The 16,410-nt window shown below is 46.5% G+C and overlaps 2 protein-coding genes across 3 annotated transcripts in view; one reads left to right on the top strand and one right to left on the bottom strand.

Annotated features, from left to right (window-relative positions):
* Nucleotides 1-9,257, bottom strand: part of ABCF1 (ATP binding cassette subfamily F member 1) — a 38,694-nt gene extending 29,437 nt beyond the window's left edge. The window contains exons 1-7 of one of the 2 annotated variants that reach the window (XM_082209420.1): nt 9,018-9,257; nt 4,950-4,996; nt 4,426-4,512; nt 3,714-3,846; nt 2,107-2,144; nt 1,390-1,497; nt 618-680 (exon numbers count right to left, since the gene is read on the bottom strand). In XM_082209420.1, the coding sequence (XP_082065546.1) occupies nt 618-680; nt 1,390-1,497; nt 2,107-2,144; nt 3,714-3,846; nt 4,426-4,512; nt 4,950-4,996; nt 9,018-9,108 (567 nt within the window). In that variant the 5' untranslated portion in view covers nt 9,109-9,257. Of the gene's footprint in view, nt 1-617; nt 681-1,389; nt 1,498-2,106; nt 2,145-3,713; nt 3,850-4,425; nt 4,513-4,949; nt 4,997-9,017 lie in introns of both variants that reach the window. The other variant, XM_082209419.1, reaches the window with a different exon arrangement.
* A 3,544-nt stretch (nt 9,258-12,801) lies between these two features.
* GNL1 (G protein nucleolar 1 (putative)) overlaps nt 12,802-16,410 on the top strand; it is a 28,046-nt gene continuing 24,437 nt past the window's right edge. The window contains exon 1 of the mRNA XM_082209824.1: nt 12,802-12,980. Coding sequence (XP_082065950.1) covers nt 12,905-12,980 — 76 coding nt within the window. The 5' untranslated portion in view covers nt 12,802-12,904. The remainder of the gene's footprint in view (nt 12,981-16,410) is intronic.

Raw genomic sequence — 16,410 nt, forward strand, 5'->3', positions numbered from 1 at the left:
AGACAGTTTTTCCGGATTGTGGCCAGCATGACTAAGCGGCTTCTGGCGAAACCAGAGCAGCACACGTTTACCTTCCCACCAAAGCGGTTCCTATTTGTCTACTTGCACTTCGATGTGCTTTCAAATTGCTAGGTTGGCAGGAGCAGGGACCAAGCAACAGGAGCTCACCCCGTTGCGGGGATTCGAACCACAGACCTTCTGATCGGCAAGTCCGAGGCTCTGTGGTTTAGACCACAGCGCTACCCGCATCCCTTAGCTGCTGTTGTTGTTGTTAGGATCAGCTCCACTCAGAAGCTACCAGCTGGCACTCCCAAGTGCAGCCAACCCCTGCAAGAAGCAGGACTTGCCTTCACAGAGTTCAAATTTGAGTCCAAATTTGGCATGCAATATAAGCCCTGCTTTCAGCAGGAATCTTTGCAGCCAGAGCTGCGAAGGAAGACTTGGGGAACGCTTTGCCAATTCTTCCCTTTGATCCTGAATCACCTGACATTATATGCCATCAGGAGACAGACAGGTTGGCCAGTTCTGGATTGTGGCTGGATACAGTCCCCCACCCCAGTGGACACGTGCTTCTTCCAGCCCTCTATTTTGGCTCGCCTAGTGCAGCCCAGACTGACCTTCTGCTTGGCTTTTGGCCCCTTCTGGCCTGGTTTCTTCTCCTTTTCATCATCTGAAGCAGCCTAAAGAAGCAGAGATGGGTTGTTTATCTGCACTAGGGAAAAGGCCAGAAAGCATCCCTGTTGACTCTGGTTTTGCACTTTGCCACACTGCAACCTCCCAGGAGCAAATGCATACAGGAGAGAGGACTGTCCTGCAGGGCTAGAAAAACCCCAGCAGTCTGATCACTTAGTTATCTATCTGCAGCTCCTGTGCTTAGGAGTCTGAGACCTTTTCCCAGTGCTGGGAAGGCTGATTGCCAAAGGGTTTGAAGACCAGTGCCAAAGAATTTGAGAACTTCAGTATAGTCCTGCTGACAGTCGTTCTCTGGCTGTCTGCATGCTGGAAAATCCCTATGTTCTGTATGTCCTTGGCTCTGCATAAATTTACCCTTCTGCTTATATGAGGAAGGCGGAAGGAACTACACAGAATACTGAAGACCCACCTCCAAACCACCAAGAGCCCTGGGTAACCCTGCATCTCAGCCGTCATTTGACCAGGCCTTTCCGAAGTATTTCAAACCCCTCTATCTGCAGACATAGTGGCAAGAAGCAACTTCTTTTTAATAGGAGTAAATGTTTTGCATTCCGCTCATGCACTACAGAGTCCAAATACGCAAGTGAAGAAGCGTACAAAATTCCTCTTCTGGCACTGTGTCCTGGCCTACCTAATACTCTACAAATTCCCATCCTGATCCAAATCACTTCCTGTCGGATCCAGAGGGAGGCTAACCTTGTTGATCTTATTCTTGTCAGGCCTGGTTGCTTTTGGCGGTTCCTCTTCGTCGTCGTCTTCCTCCTCACTCTGATCCTGGCTCAAAGCGGCAAAGACATTTCCCCCCTAAAGAGAGAAAGCAAGCGGCAGTGAAGAAACTGCAGAGACAAGTACCGTGTAACAAGCTCCCCTTTGCTTGGTCCCCAAAAGTGAAAGGCAGCTTCTCCTGGGGGATTTGCTGGTGGCGCTCCAAATTTTACCGTGCAATGGTCTGGCCACAGAAAGGGAGTCCATTGCGCACAAAGAAAAAGAAGAAGAAGAAGAAGAAGAAGAAGAAGAAGAAGAAGAAGAAGAAGAGGAGGAGTTTGGATTTGATATCCCACTTTATCACTACCCAAAGGTGTCTCAAAGCGGCTAACATTCTCCTTTCCCTTCCTCCCCCACAACAAACACTCTGTGAGGTGAGTGAGGCTGAGAGACTTCAGAGAAGTGTGACTAGCCCAAGGTCACCCAGCAGCTGCATGTGGAGGAGCGGGGAAGCGAACCCGGTTCCCCAGATTACGAGTCTATCACTCTAAACCACTACACCACACTGGCTTTGTTAGTCTCATCCATGGGCCTGAAGTTGACAGTATCCCCTCAACCTGCTGCGGACGCCCCAGGGCGTTATTATTATTATTTATTTGTCCCACCCTTCCCTAACCAAAGGAAACGTCAAAATGCCCAGAAACCCACCTTCTTTTTCTTGCCAGCTTTGCTGATGGGGAGAGGCACTGGAAAGGAAACAAAAAACTGTGAATACCTGCAGGGCAAGAACAGGACGTTGGGGCGAGGTGAATCATTGGGCTGATCTTGCAGTTTCTTCTTGGGTTCCAAGGAGCTTATTCAGCCCAGATCTCTGTCTCCAGCAGTGACTAGCCAGATGCGGAGGAAAGCTCACAGGTAAGCCACGAAATAAACCCCACACTCTGTTTACAACCAGCAGCGCATAGCCTCTGCTAATGAAGGCAACACCACTGCTAACACAGACCTCCTTGAACTGCTAGCCTTAGATATAAATCAGCGGTGGGGAAGCTGCGGTTCTGCAGGTGGTAGCAATGCTCCCATCAGGTCCAGCTAGCATGGCCAATGGTCAGGGATGATAGGTTTTGTAGTCCCTGGCAACATTGGGTGGGCCACAGGTTCCCCGTCTCTGACATAAACCTGTTCCGTGAGGCCAGGAACACTACTGCAGGGGGGCCCCTATGTCCAATATGATTTGGCCCTTGGCTCATTTCACATAGGTGGAGGAAGGGCCAGAAGAAAGGAAGAGGAAAAGCTAAAATGGATGAAGGAAAGGGGAGGGGAACCCACTCCAACCAATAGTTTGGGCATCTGGGAAGAAGCCTGTTTTTATGAGCACAATTCAAGTTTCACGTTTCCGAGCACAATTCAAAGTGTTGGTGCTGACCTTTAAAGCCCTAAATGGCCTCGGTCCAGTATACCTGAAGGAGCGTCTCCACCCCCATCGTTCTGCCCATACACTGAGGTCCAGCGCCAAGGGCCTTCTGGCGGTTCCCTCGCTGCGAGAAGCCAAGTTACAGGGAACCAGGCAGAGGGCCTTCTCGATGGTGGCACCTGCCCTGTGGAACGCCCTCCCGCCAGATGTCAAAGAGATAAACAACTACCAGACTTTTAGAAGACATTTGAAGGCAGCCCTGTTTATGGAAGCTTTTAATGTTTAATAGATTATTGTATTTTAATATTCTGTTGGAAGCTGCCCAGAGTGGCTGGAGAAACCCAGCCAGATAGGCGGGGTATAAATTATTATTATTATTATTATTATTATTATTATTATTATTATTATTAGGGGAGGTGGCAGAAAGAGAAGATGAGAGAAGGAGTGGCCCTGCCCACTAGCCACCACAAGCTCCATTTCCACCCACCACCTACATGCACCTTTCAACCGATAACCCCTGAGGAAAAGAAGGTCCCCAACCCCTGTCCTAAGGACCAATGGGAAGAAATGCCTTGGAACTCACACAGAGCGAAGGGTGACCGGCTTGTGGCTTTCCAGATGGCTGTTGGACCACAACTCCCAGCAGCCCCAGGCAGCATAGCCAAAGGGTCAGGGCTGATGGGAGCTATAGTCCCCAGCAAGATCCCAGAGCAGGAGTGGGGAACATGGGCCTTCCCAATGTTGACTGCAACTCCCATCAGCCTTGGCCATGGGAGTTTTCGTTCAGCAACATCGGGATGGGGAGGGGGCACCAGCTCCCTGCCTCTGGTCTAGGGGGTTGGACAGGTTCCTCAGCCCCAATGTAGAAAATCTCCCCCCCCCCCCAAAGATCGCAGCCTCCAACCTTCCTCTTCCTCATCACTGGCTTGGGCCGACAGCTTCTTCAGCCGCTCAATCAGCTGGTTCTCGTCGTCATCGTCTTCCGCCTCTTTTTTCTTTCTGTCTTTTTTCTTGTCTCGTCGCTTCTTTTGCTGGGGCTGCTGCAGCCATGAAAACAGACAGGGAAACGAGCAAACAAGCATGAGGAGGGTGGGTCAACCTGCCTTTCTTAGGAAATTATCTCCCCGTGGCACTGTGACATCCTCAGCCCCATTGCAGAGGTGAACTTTGGTAATATGGCGCCCTGAACCAGGGCAAAATTTGGTACCCTCCCTGCCCAATATTTCTTATTTTAAGAATAATTCATTTTGGTACATTTGCTTTTTAATGGATCTTCTGAGTAGGTACCTGAATAATAATAATAATAATAATAATAATAATAATAATAATAATAATAATTTTGTGTTCCCTCAGCTTGGCATCCTGTATGGAGAAATGGCCCACACTACCCTAAATCCAGTGCTGCCCAATGTGGTCAACTAGCATGCCCTCTGGTGACAAGACCCACAATATATATTCCTCCCAGGTTCGTGGGTTCAAGCCCCACACTGGGCAAAGGATTTCTGCATTGCAGGGGGTTGGGCTGGATGACCCTCGTGGTCCCTTCCAACTGTACCATTCTATGATTCTACGATTCTGTGATCCTGCTTGGCACTCCTGGTTCCAAAGTCACTTACCTGTTGTTGTTGCTGCTGCTGCTGCTCTTTCTCAACTGCTTGCTCCTCACTGGCATGTTTCTCCTCCACAGCCAGTTCCTCAAAGAACTTGGGAGACAGAAGGGGAAAAGTTTAGGATAGTGGCAGGGAGGTAGTAGCCCCCTCCCTCCGAACCACTACCCCCTACTGGAAGGAGGGCAAAAGGCTTCTCCATCCCCTCCAAAAACCAAAAATAAATCCTCAGTAAGCCAAAAATATTAAACAACCCACCAATTATTGGATTGGCTTTACATATAAATGGAGCTACTACCTCTCAGCTGAATTATGGAGGTGGATAAACAGGAAAGGGGTGGCAAAGCATTCTGGGACATCAAGAAGTGCTAGAGGTGCAGTTAACAACCACCAGTGCACCGTCCCCAAAATGCTGAAGTGTTTGGAGGAGGAAACGGAGCATTTGTGGAAGGTGGCAAAGTTCTCATGAAGGTCAACAGAACTACAGAGAGTGTCCAGATTCGTGGGTGAAGTCAACAGAGGACGAGGCTTACCGACTTTTTGGTCTTTTTATCCTTCTTCCCCTTCTTTACCACTTTGTCTGAAAGAAAGAATCGGGAGGTATTTGAGATACAAATCCAAGAGTATTTGTCTTCAACCACGGAAAAAAAGTATATATATCTCTCTGTCTCCCCCCACACACTGAGACCAGGAACCGAGAAGTGTTCGGGCACACGAGGTCACACACCATATTCCACACTCAAGTCCACTATTTACGATTGAAAGTCAGAGTGGAGCAGAGGCAGTCAAGATGCTGCTCTCCACATGTTGCTGCATTTGCATCACCCTTGACCAATAAGCTATGCCAGCTGAGGCTCATGGGAGTTGTAGTGCAGCAACATCTGAAGGGCAGCACGTTGGCCATCTCTCAGTTGAACTAGGAATGGGAAGAACTGGGCTCAAATCCCCAACCCAGCCACAAAGCTCACCAAGTGATCTTGGGTTAAGTCACTCTTTTTCAACATAACCTACTGGGCTGTTATGGGGAGAAAACAGGGAACGGGGAGAGAAGCACGTACTTCACCCTGATAAACTGAGGATTTTAAAGAAAGGCAGGGGGAAAGTATCAGAAATAAAAGCTGAATTACAACATGGTGCAATTACACAAGGTGCTGCAGGTTAGACAAATACATATACGTGGGTATATATGGATTCATATAGAGAGGGAGGAAAGCAAATTGAAAATATAAAAGCATTAGCCTAAGAACAATAGTAAATCATCTCAATTGCAATTTCAGAATGCCTGGCAAAATAGGAATGCCTCAATTTGTTTCCAGATATTGGCCAGGGGAAACATGCTTCACCAGGAAAATACATTCCATATTAACTATTATTATTGTTAGTATTATTTTTTAAAAAACAACATTACACCACCCCTCATGAAAAGATCTCACAAGATAAATATACAAGATAAAAGCACAAATAAATAATTAAAACAGAAGCAACAAACACATTTAAAAGGCTGTGGGATATTAATCAGCCAAAGGTTGAAGAGGAATGTTTTCACCTGGCATCTATTTCTTACCATGATGTCCGATCTATTAGAGGTTCACATTAGCTTAAAATAAAGTCATAAAGCTAAGAAAAAAAGTCCATTCCAGTCCTACCTGGAGACACCAGGACCTTTTGGGTGTAGTCATATACTCTACCACTGAGCTACGACTAGCTGTGAACAGGTAGCATAGTTTTCTTCTTTCAATTATGACACATCCCATTTCACAGCAGACTAAGCCTGCTAGGCTTCTTCCAAGCCCAGCAACCTTTTCCTCCCAGCTCCAATTACCCCGGCCTGTCAAGCTCATGCATCTCACTCTGCCCACACCCCAACTTAGTCGAGTCTCTCCTGCCTCTTTCACTCCAGCCAGCTTCCTGCACAGCCAATTGAAAATGGCCTCTCTCCCTTGTCCCATATCCCCAGTTCATATGTTAGAACTGGCAATCTGCAGGTGGTTGATGGACTTCAATGCCCAACCATCATGGTGAATCCTTAGGGAAGATGGAGAAATCTGGAGGTCCACGAGGTCCCCGCTCCTGCTATACAGGGTTACTAAGCCCTTTGTTTGTGGGGCTCCTGGATCTTCCCACGACTACATACACACGGAAAATCAATGGCCATTCTGCCGGCAGCGGAAATGCAGTAATAGGAAATGCTAGTGCTAGATCCTTTTTCTCAGAGCACTCTCCTGCAGCTAGCACTGCTGCTTACAACCAGTGTTCAAAATCTGCCAGGCACCAGGTTGGGGACTGCAGAAGGAAATGTCACTTAGAGAAGGAATGGAAATATCTTCCTTAGTGGCGTCCCGTGTTTCGCTAGCCCAAAAATGGAAAATGAGCGAGGTCCCAACCAAAGAAGAATGGCAAACGTAAAACTGATGGAATACACGCAGTTTGCAGATCTAACATGTAGAATAAGAGAACAAGAAGAACGCACGTTTAAAGAAGACTGGAAAATGTTAACTGAGTTTATGGGTGAAAACTGTTCATTTAAAAACACTGGTAGCATTAATTTAAATTCAACAGATTTGATGGATGTAACATTGGATTACTGAATGGTTTAGTTCATGTAAAATATGCAGGGATGTATTGTATGAAAATCGAACCACGGAAAGAGAAGAAGGGTAGTCATTGATTTAAGGTTGTTTAAGTGAATATCTTGAAATGTGATTGAGAAAATTTAATAAAAATTGTGTGTGTTGAGAGAAATATTTTCCTTGACGCTTGAAGTAGTTTTATTCTCGAATGTTTTATTTGATGTTTTAATGTGTTGTGAACCGCTTTGTTCTTTAAAATATAAAGCGCTACAGAAATGGAATCAATTATAATAATTCTCGGGGGGGGGGGAATCAGCGCCTAGAAATTCCATTGTGGCGACTGCAACCTAGATTTAAGGGACCATTTAGCAATTAGATTATATATACTGTATCTGAATTTCTAACAAAGTTTACGACTATAGCTTCCGCAACTGCAGCTCTGCCTCTTTGTTAGAAGCTCAGGAGCCAAACAAGGAAAATAATTATACTATATATAATTGGCAACTCATGGATTACAGCAACATGTGTTGGGACTCACCTGGTTCCCTTCATCATAGCCCAATGCCCCACCCTTTCTCTTCCAAATGCCTTGTCACTGGTGTCTGTAAAATGGGTTGAGCGGTTGAGAAACTTTTATGGGAATTGTTGGGCAGCTCCTTTTGCTGGTGAAAGTTAAGAAAATACAGGCTAAGGAGCAAAAGGATGCTGCCCCAGCCCCAAGTCCACATTAAATAATGCTGAACAAAATATTTCTGTGCAGTTAGCATATTTTAACCAGTCGGAACCTCTGCCCTTTTTCTAGCAAAGGACATGGCAGGAAAGAACTATGGTGTTAGCAGGAAGGAGGAACATATACTGCTTCCACAAGTGGCAGCAGAACATACAGACATCATGGTCAGTAGTCACTGAAAGCTATTTTTATGAAAATTTATTTTGTTTATTTGCTCTTTATAAACAAAATAAATAAGCATTACTACGGCTAAGAGACTGAGTAGCTAATAAGGAAGTCTCTGGTAGAGATCCAACCTCTGCAAACTACTCTCTCTCAGCCCCCTCATCTACAATTCAGGGAATAATAAAACAACTAAACTAAGGATTACAACTAGATCAGATCATGGATTCGAGACTCTCTCAACACTTAAGCACTCCACAAATATCAAAGACTTGTTAAAAGCATACACACACCTTGTTTTTATATACATTAGCAGCTAAGATTAGCTGAAACTTTGATTTACTTAGTACAGGTTGGGTTTATCAGTTTAATCTAGAGTATTTTAAATTTATTTTTATATCACTGTTTCTTTTCCTAGGGAATTCCGTGGTCAAATTATCTCTAGTTATATAAATGAAGACACATATGGAAGCTCACATGTTATGAGGCCTTTTAGTCTAGTTCCTTGTCCAAGCCACAAAGTTTCATCCCCAATATTCCTCCTCTATCTAGCCAGCCACCTGAACGTTCCTTTAACACGCAAATCAAGGAGCACATCAAAAATACTAAGAACAGCAATGAAACCAGTGCCGCATCTGGCACTTCCTAGAGCAACCGGAAAAAAATCTGGGCCCTTATCCATTTAGACAAAACCTAAGCAGCAAATTAGGAAAGAGAGAGTTGGAGGAGGGGAAAGAGAGGCAGGAGCAACTGGAGGGGGGGGAGGAGTGTGTGTGATAAATGCTGGCAAACACATTCAGACACACCTACGGCCAGTGCTTTTTTTGTGGGGAGATGCATACCCCTAAACATTTTGTGAATCTAAGTTTGGCCTCATTGAGGAGCAGTATTTCAATATGAGTAGGAAAATGAGAGTAACCCCTAAACTTTTTTTTAAGAAAAAAAGGAGCACTGCCTACGACTATGCGAGACCCGCTGACCACGGCAGAGCTTGCGTCTGAGCAGACAGACACGTGTATGGACAGAGGTGTGTGAACGGTGGCTGCTTGTTTTGGGTTGTTTTAAATGGCAAACACTTTTACACGGAATTGTGTGTGTTATCCCCCCCCCCCGCCCAGCCCTCCCGCCTCCGCCCTCACCTCCAGCGCCCTCTCCGGGGCAGCGCTTCTCTTCTTCGTCCCCGACCCACTCCTCCTGGGGCTGCTGCACCTGTCTCCCTCCCTTCGGCATGGCTGCTCCCTTCGCTCCGGCGCCCGCCGCCTGCTTCTTTGCGGCTCTTCCTACCGCAATCTTGGCTCAACACATGCCCGCCTGGGCCGCACTGCGCCTGCGCGGGAGGTGACGCGACCGGGGCTTTTCCGGGCCAGAAAGAGAACAGATGCTTTCGTCAGTGATCCCCGAGCGCAGGCCGGGTGCAGCATAGAGATCAGGAAGCGCCTCTCCTAGAAAGGCACGGGAGAGATCGGGTTGCCACAAAGAGATGAGGCAGCGCCTATCCTGGAGGGGCACGGGAGAGACCGGGTTGCCACAAAGAGATGAGGAAGCGCCTATCCTAGAAGGGCACCGGAGAGACCCGGGTTGCGACATCGAGATCAGGAAGCGCCTCTCCTAGAGCGGCCCAGCAAAAACCCGGAAGATTAGTCGCAGGCTGCAGGAGAGCAAATGGAGACGTGCAGTTTCTAGGACGTGCACAAGTTTTCTTTTCCGCTTATTTTAGCCAAGAGTGGGAAGGGGGTAGCTGCCTCCGAGAAAGACCTGCAGCGCTTTTTACTGAGAGGAATGCAGGTGTATGCCCAGAATGAAACATGTCCAGCAAGAAACAGCAACTCTGTACAGTATACACTTAAGAATGCAGGATTGCTTGGTTTAAGTACACACCTCGCGTTTGAATAATAATAATAATTATTATTATTATTATTATTATTATTTATTTATACCCCGCCCATCTGGCTAAGTTTCCCCAGCCACTCTGGGCGGCTTCCAATCAAGTGTTAAAAACCACATCAGCCTCTTTCCCTCCTACGCACCCCAAGATAGGAATCCTGGGAACTGTAGTTTTTAAAAGAGTGCTGCAAACTGCACCTCTCCGAAAGGGTAAAAACTACACTTCCCAGGATTCTTTGTGGGAAGCCTTGTGCTTTAAAATGTAGTGCGAATACATGGCTATAGTCATTATAGCTGTGATTACTGATTTTTACATAGCCTCTAAGAAGAAGAAAACTACACTGGGCAGAAGTTCCAGAGTTTACAAAACCAAATATAAAAAGCTATAAGATTAATGGCAAAGCTTACCATGGCATCGATCAAGGTTTATAATCAGCTGTGAGTAGTGTCAGCTTTTTTGTGGTGGCTCTGGTCCTATCTCTAGGGTCAGTTTCCAAGAAAGGCATTGATTGTCTCTTGGCTCCCAGGCATTTGTGCAATGGGATGCTGAAGAATATCAGACTGTCCCCAGTGCTATTTTAACATATATATGTAGCTATTGGGAGTGGTCATCAGTACACTAACAATTGAATCAGGACAGGCTGCACAAGTCCTGGACTTGGTGGTGGGACAAACAAATTTACATTGGATAATGAATGACAAGACAGAGAGGCCCTGTGGGTAGATGGTTCCTAAGTCCAGGTAATCAGTCAATTGCCTGCTTTAGATGAAGTCATCCTCCGTCTGAAGGAGGAGGTTTGCAGTTTGTGGGTGCTCCTAGATCCATCTCTCTTGCAAGAGGCCCAGGTGACCTCAGGGAATTGGAGTGCCTTTTACCAGCTTTGGTTAGTAAGACAGCTATGGCTGTTTGTGGGTCAAGATAGCCAAGCTTATATTGTCCATGTGCTGCTATATACTCTACGTGATGTGGCTCTTGAGGCCATAGGCGCCGACTCCATGGGGCTTGAGGGGGCCCGAGCCCCCTCAAAAATTCGTTTGGGGGGCTCCGCCCCCCCAATAATCTCCGGCGCCCCTCCAGCAGAGCGCCATCGCCGCCGCTCCCCCAGCCCAAAATGCACAGGGTCGGGCTGCATGCCTCCTGCCCTCCCTCCCGAGCAAAAGCTCCACCCAATTTCCTTCGGAGCTGATTAATAGGCGCAGCACACTCTCCCCTATTTGCGCACGAGGAGGCGGCGCCACTTTATTTGCATATTCATGAGCTTATTTATTATTCATGAGCTTTCCCGGGCCCCCCAAATATTTTTTATAAGTCCGCGTCCCTGCTTGAGGCTAACCTGGAAGCTCCAGCTAGTTGAAAATCCTGTTTTTATATATGCAGTTCTTTATACATTTTTATTGCATTGTAAGTGGCTTTAGGACAACTCATGGGAAGCCATTAAAAACCCAATGAATAATGTAGCAGTGACCATTAACTTAATGAAAGAATGTAAGTTTTCAAAGAATGTCAGTTCCTTTGTTAGTGGCAAAAAATCTATATAACGATACAATATGATATCTTTATTGTCATTGTCCCATACAGAACAATGAAATTGAAAACAAGACAGTTAATGGAATATTTAAAATCTGGCTGCAATTCCAAACACATAGACAGCCAGCTCTAATTGCATTCTTATTAATTAAGTCCTAATATATTAGATGGGCCCTCCAGGACATAGTAAGATCCATTATTAACCTCACTTCTTAATAAGCATTCTTAAATCAGTTGATTTCAGTGGGCCTAGACATGGCACTTATGATGTCCTGCCTCCCCCATTAAAATGTTTTCTTGTTGTTTTTTATAGGGATTTGGTTTCTTTGTTTTAGATTCATCTTGGAAGTCAGCCTGGGAATGCTTTTTACGCTGAAGGTCTGAACCACATTTATTAAATAAACAAATGTCATCTTGTTTATAACACTTGCATACTATCTATAGGCATTTGCCTTAGATGCAAATGGCGTTGTTCTATACCAGTACAGTGGTACCTCGGGTTACATACGCTTCAGGTTACATGCGCTTCAGGTTACAGACTCCTCTAACCCAGAAATAGTACCTCGGGTTAAGAACTTTGCTTCAGGATGAGAATAGAAATCGTGCTCTGGTGGCGCGGCAGCAGCAGCAGGAGGCCCCATTAGCTAAAGTGGTGCTTCAGGTTAAGAACAGTTTCAGATTAAGAATGGACCTACGGAACGAATTAAGTACTTAACCCAAGGTACCACTGTATATGAAAACATTATTATAGCCAAACAATAATATGTCAGCTCACATTAACAATCTTAATTTAAATCTATATATATTAACATAAGCAGCCCACATGACCAGATAGAAAACCAAATGAGACTGATATACAGTTGAAAGAGCAGTAAGTTATTCAGACCACTGAGGGAAGGGTGCTGGGTGTTTTTCTTCCAAGTCCATTTCTCTTGTTCATCTGTGATGCGGAAACAAACAGTATTAATTGAAATTAGTAAATTGCATGTTGCATTGCATTAATTCTTGCATTGCAGGGGGTTGGACTAGTTGACCCTTGGAGCCCCTTCCAACTCTACGAGTCTCAAGTCTTTGTAGTACGTAGGTGGGAATTCCGTCTGCGCTTTTCCCAAGCAGCACTAGGAGGCGCTCAAGGGTTCCATCAAATGGATGAATGGAGTAGTTTAGTTCGGTCCGCTTCCTTCCCCGACAGAAATGGTACGGCCCGAGCGCCCTTGCAGAATGGCAGTCTTGATTTCTCCCCCCCCGCGCCACCCTCAATGGTACCGTCCGCAAATCCCAAACCGCGTTCCATTTTCCTGGAAGGCGACGTTCCATCGCCTCCGTCCACCCCCCTTTTTATGAGTCCCGAATGGTTTCGCCAAACCACTCCGCTCCCCCCTCCTCTCCGCACAAGTTCTGCTCTTTCCGCTTCCTACGTCACGGCCCCGCATTCTTTCACTCGGGAGGTCCCCGCCCCTTTCCCTTTCGGCCCCGCCCCTTGCGCGGCGCTCATTGGGCCCTCGCCTCTCCGCCGAGGAGCGCTCTCCCCTTGGCCCCGCCCACTCCGGTGCCGCGCGTCGGGGCTGGTGGTGGAGGAGGAGGAGGAGGAGGGGACGGCAGCCGGGATAGGACATGCACCGCAAGAGGCCGTTCAGCGCTAAGCAGAAGAAGAAGCAGCTGCAGGACAAACGGGAGAGAAAGCGGCAGGGTGAGCGCGGGAGGGGGCGGGGCCGTGCGGGAGGAGGCGGGGCCCCGCCTTGAAACATCTGGAAGGATGTAGCATTCCCCCACCCTCTTTGGGCTGCATGTGGGGAGCATCCCCCCTCTCTTCAACATCTGTATTCTCACCTTTCTCTTACCTCCCCCAAACATCTCTCCCCTTTTCATGATGAGAAGGAACCCATCATTAGCAACATCTGGTTCTCATGATCGCCCACATAAACATCTGGGTAGCATAAGGCCACGCCTCCTCTTCCTCCTTGAAACATTTTAGAGGGGGCGTTGGAAGGAAGAGAAAGCGTGACCTCTACCTCTCCTCCATTAAAACAAATCGGGGGGTGGATATTTATTGGCTTCTGCAGGAAACGCTTATATAGAAAGCAAATCTTCTTCCCTGAAAACGTATAGCACCTCTCTCTTCCTCTCCCTTTCCCTCTTTTCTCCCTCTCTCGCTCTCTCTCTCTCCCTTTTTGCAAAGCGGGGGTGGGCAGGTATAAGTGAGCCAGGCCTTTCAGCTCACGACTTAGCACCCCGCTGCTCCCCTCCTGGAAACAATTTGGAAGATGAGTCTAGAGATGTTCACTTTCTCTCTCTGGTTTCTCACATGTTGGGTGCATGCTGTTAATTCATGTTAATTTACAAGCCTCATTTCCCCCCACCTCCCTTTGCATGTACGTACATGGAATTGTCAACTCTTGTGGAGCAGTCCAGTCTTCTCCCTTCAATGAAATATTAAATCAGGCCCTTTTGGTAGAGGGAGCGCTAGCCTCTTACTTCTGAACCACCTTTTAAACTGTGTTCAAAATAAAATTGTAGGTCCACCGCCCTCAATTTTTGGATAATGGTTTCTTGATGAACACTTGAAGGATGATTCTCTCTTTGGAAGGCATTGGGGGTGCTTGCTATATTTCTGTGTACCCCCAACATCTGCAATGCAGTGGCCATTATACTGTTCTCTCTTTTTCTCCCACCTAAACTGCTTAATGGAATAAACTGCCCTTCTCCAGTGCATCGGGAATGCTGTGTCCTCACCTTCCGGTAGCTGGGAGACAGAAACATTTTTCAAATAGAGAACACAACTCTTTCCTTCAGTTATTTTGGCTTAGGGCTATAACCATTGAATTTGTTCTACTATTCATATTCAGTTTTGCCCCTTGCCAGATCTTACACATGGTTTCAACAACAGCTCTAAAAGAGCAGGGAAACTGCGAAAATGGTGTGGTTTGTTAAGAAACATGTTAGAGGGGATGGAATTAAGTAAGACGAAACCTTAAAATGCAATTGTATGTAATTTGTGTTATAAATATCAGTGTTGGGTGAGCAGGAAATCACTAGTTTTGTTCAATAGTTCAATAGTTGAGTAACAAATGTAATTTTCTATATGGATTTTTTATTTATTAAAAAAAAAAGAACCCATTAGTAAAAGGTTGCATTAAAGTAGGGATGTGGAACCTGTGGTCGTCAAGATGTTAATGCCGGCTTGGACTGACAAGAGCTTCGGAGTCAGACCATAGGCCCTCCTAGGTCAATATTGTCTAAACCAGGGGTGCCCAAACTTTTTTCAAAGAGGGCCACATTGTTGAGCTTTTTTTTAGGGTTGAAGTTTTTCTGGGGTTTTACCACGGGGGCCAGATTTAATCGACCGGAGGAACTGAACATTGAACTTTCTGCATGCGAAACAGATCCTTTGCAGCTAAGCCAGGTCTCTTCTCCTGGAGTCCCCCAACAACATCTGGAGGGCCACAAGGTTCCACCTTGGCCTTATTAACTTGCACTGAAATCAGTAGGGCTGTATCTTTGTTTAGAATTACATTGTAGTGTTTGCATCAGGTCTGCATATATTGCAACTCACCAAGCTGAATGCAGCCTGCCTGGTGGTTAGCAGCCCTCATCACTGCAGGCCCAGGCAGGGTCTGCAGTATCAAGAGGTTCATATACCGCTGGTCAGATGTGATGTGAACTCCGTTCAGCGTGGTGGACCACAAATTGCTCAGGCCTGCGCCATGTCCCATTCCACTTCCTTTATAGCTATTATTGTCATTGTTGTATTTTGTTATAACCATTATTGTCGTAGTTGCTTGTACCCCACCCATCTGACTGGGTTGCCCCAGCCACTCTGGGTGGCTTCCAACAGTTATAAAAGCATAATAAGACGTCGGACATTGACTTTGGTGCATTAAGGGGGGAGATGCACATCCCACTGTCCCTGGATCAGATCCTTGTATTCACAATTTCTGCAGTCGGAAAGCTACAGGGTTTTTGAGACTGTGATAGGTGCATGTGGTATAAATGGAAGCTTTGCGCAGAAACAAAGGGTAGTAGTACCGATCGGTGTGCCATTATAGCTGGAGCTACGCTAAGCCATTCATTCCAGTGCAATGCGATCGTTTTCGTTGCAGTCGTATTTAAAAATAGCCAGCGTGGTCCAGGCTATTTAGCTGTACTCCTGCGCCCTGCAAGGTTTTTGTTGACTGTAGCATCTTTGGCGGGCAGAGCTTAAAAGAGGAAGGGGGTGGTTACGCATCATCTTGTGTTGCTGCGTTATTGGGGGGGGGGATTCATACGAATAAGGGAAGGGGGGAAACCCCACCTCTTGTGACAGAAAGAGAGAGATGCACTGTGCTCAAACTGCTACTGTGCCAACTCAACTAGAAACAATTCGAAAGAAAAGTGCTGAGCTTCAGTGACAGGCAGTGGGATGAAAACGCTTTATGGGGGTTATGAATTACGTGCTAATGGGACCGAAATAACTCTGAAGGGCATTAAATGAGCAGCTGGCGCTTTTTTTGCACTGGTTTCTCAGATAAGAGAGCTCCGGTTGACACAGAACAGAAAGGTGGGCATGTGTTATGAGTGTGTCATCGTCCTTTAGATAGTGAAGATAATGTCTTGCGCCTAATATAGTGGAATCTGGATCTTTGAAGTGCCTTTCCATATCTCGTCTTTAGTAATCCTTGCAGAAGCCCTGTAAAGTTGGTTGGTGAAAATGGTCCAAGTTTTGGATGAGACAGTCATTGTTTGCCTGATGGCACTTAGATGAGTTAATGGGTGAAGCAGCCATTCTGTTTGCAGGGGGTGGTTTATCCATAGCTGAGTGAATAAAACCAGTTCCACTTCACTTCTGGGCTGGAACTGTGGAAGAAACTGCTTCTGGGATTGCATTGCTGCACTGGGTGAAGAGGGCCCTTTCTAGATAGAATACTGTCGCACAGTGTATAGTTAAACTATGGAACTCCCTGCCACAGGAGGCAGTGATGGCCACCAACTTGGATGGCTTTAAAAGAGGATTGGACAGCCATTTCTGATAATTATTAAAGTAAAGGTAAAGGGACCCCTGACCATTAGGTCCAGTCGTGACCAACTCTGGGGTTGTGGCGCTCATCTCGCTTTATTGGCCGAGGGAGACGGCGTACAGCTTC

The sequence above is a fragment of the Podarcis vaucheri genome (genome assembly GCF_965113315.1).
Source record: "Podarcis vaucheri genome assembly, chromosome: 2".
Taxonomy (NCBI): domain Eukaryota; kingdom Metazoa; phylum Chordata; class Lepidosauria; order Squamata; family Lacertidae; genus Podarcis; species Podarcis vaucheri.